The sequence below is a fragment of the Eimeria mitis genome, genomic scaffold (genome assembly GCF_000499745.2).
Source record: "Eimeria mitis Houghton genomic scaffold, Emh_scaff851, whole genome shotgun sequence".
NCBI lineage: Eukaryota > Apicomplexa > Conoidasida > Eucoccidiorida > Eimeriidae > Eimeria > Eimeria mitis.
Genome location: NW_013576266.1, coordinates 4,644 through 5,091, shown reverse-complemented (window position 1 = coordinate 5,091; position 448 = coordinate 4,644). Strand labels below are relative to the sequence as shown.

At 65.4% G+C, this 448-nt stretch overlaps 1 protein-coding gene across 1 annotated transcript in view; it reads right to left on the bottom strand.

The window, feature by feature from the left end:
* EMH_0023810 (SET domain-containing protein, putative) overlaps positions 1 to 448 on the bottom strand; it is a gene marked incomplete at both ends in the record, with an annotated part of 12,370 nt that overhangs the window by 8,855 nt on the left and 3,067 nt on the right. The window contains one exon of the mRNA XM_013502202.1: positions 21 to 324. Within this exon, the coding sequence (XP_013357656.1) occupies positions 21 to 324 (304 nt within the window). The remainder of the gene's footprint in view (positions 1 to 20; positions 325 to 448) is intronic.

The window sequence follows — 448 nt, the reverse complement described above, 5'->3', positions numbered from 1 at the left end:
AGCAGCAAACTGCTGCTTACCGCCCTTGCTACTGTCTTGCTGCTCATCCTCCTCTGCCTGCAGCAGCAGCTGCTGCTGCTGCTGCTCCTGCTGCAGCTGCAGCTGCTGCTGCCGCTGCTGCTGCCGCTGCTTTAGGCTTGCGAGGAACGGGCTTGCTGCACTGAGTCCCTTCTTCTCCACTACACAATCAGCAGCAACAGCAGCAGAACCAGAATCAGCTGCAGCAGCAGCAGCAGCTGCAGCAGCAGCAGCAGCAGCAGCAGCAGCGGGGGCCCCCAGGTCTGAGGGTAGAGTCAAGTGAGGCTCGATGCGCTGTCTCTTCTCCTGCAGCCAAACGGATGAAGCGGGGGGCCCCTCACCCAACACCGTATACCCTGGGGGACCCCCAGGGGGCCCCCCTGGGGGCCCCCCAGGGGCCCCCAAGGGGCCCCCAGGCCCCTCTGGGTGG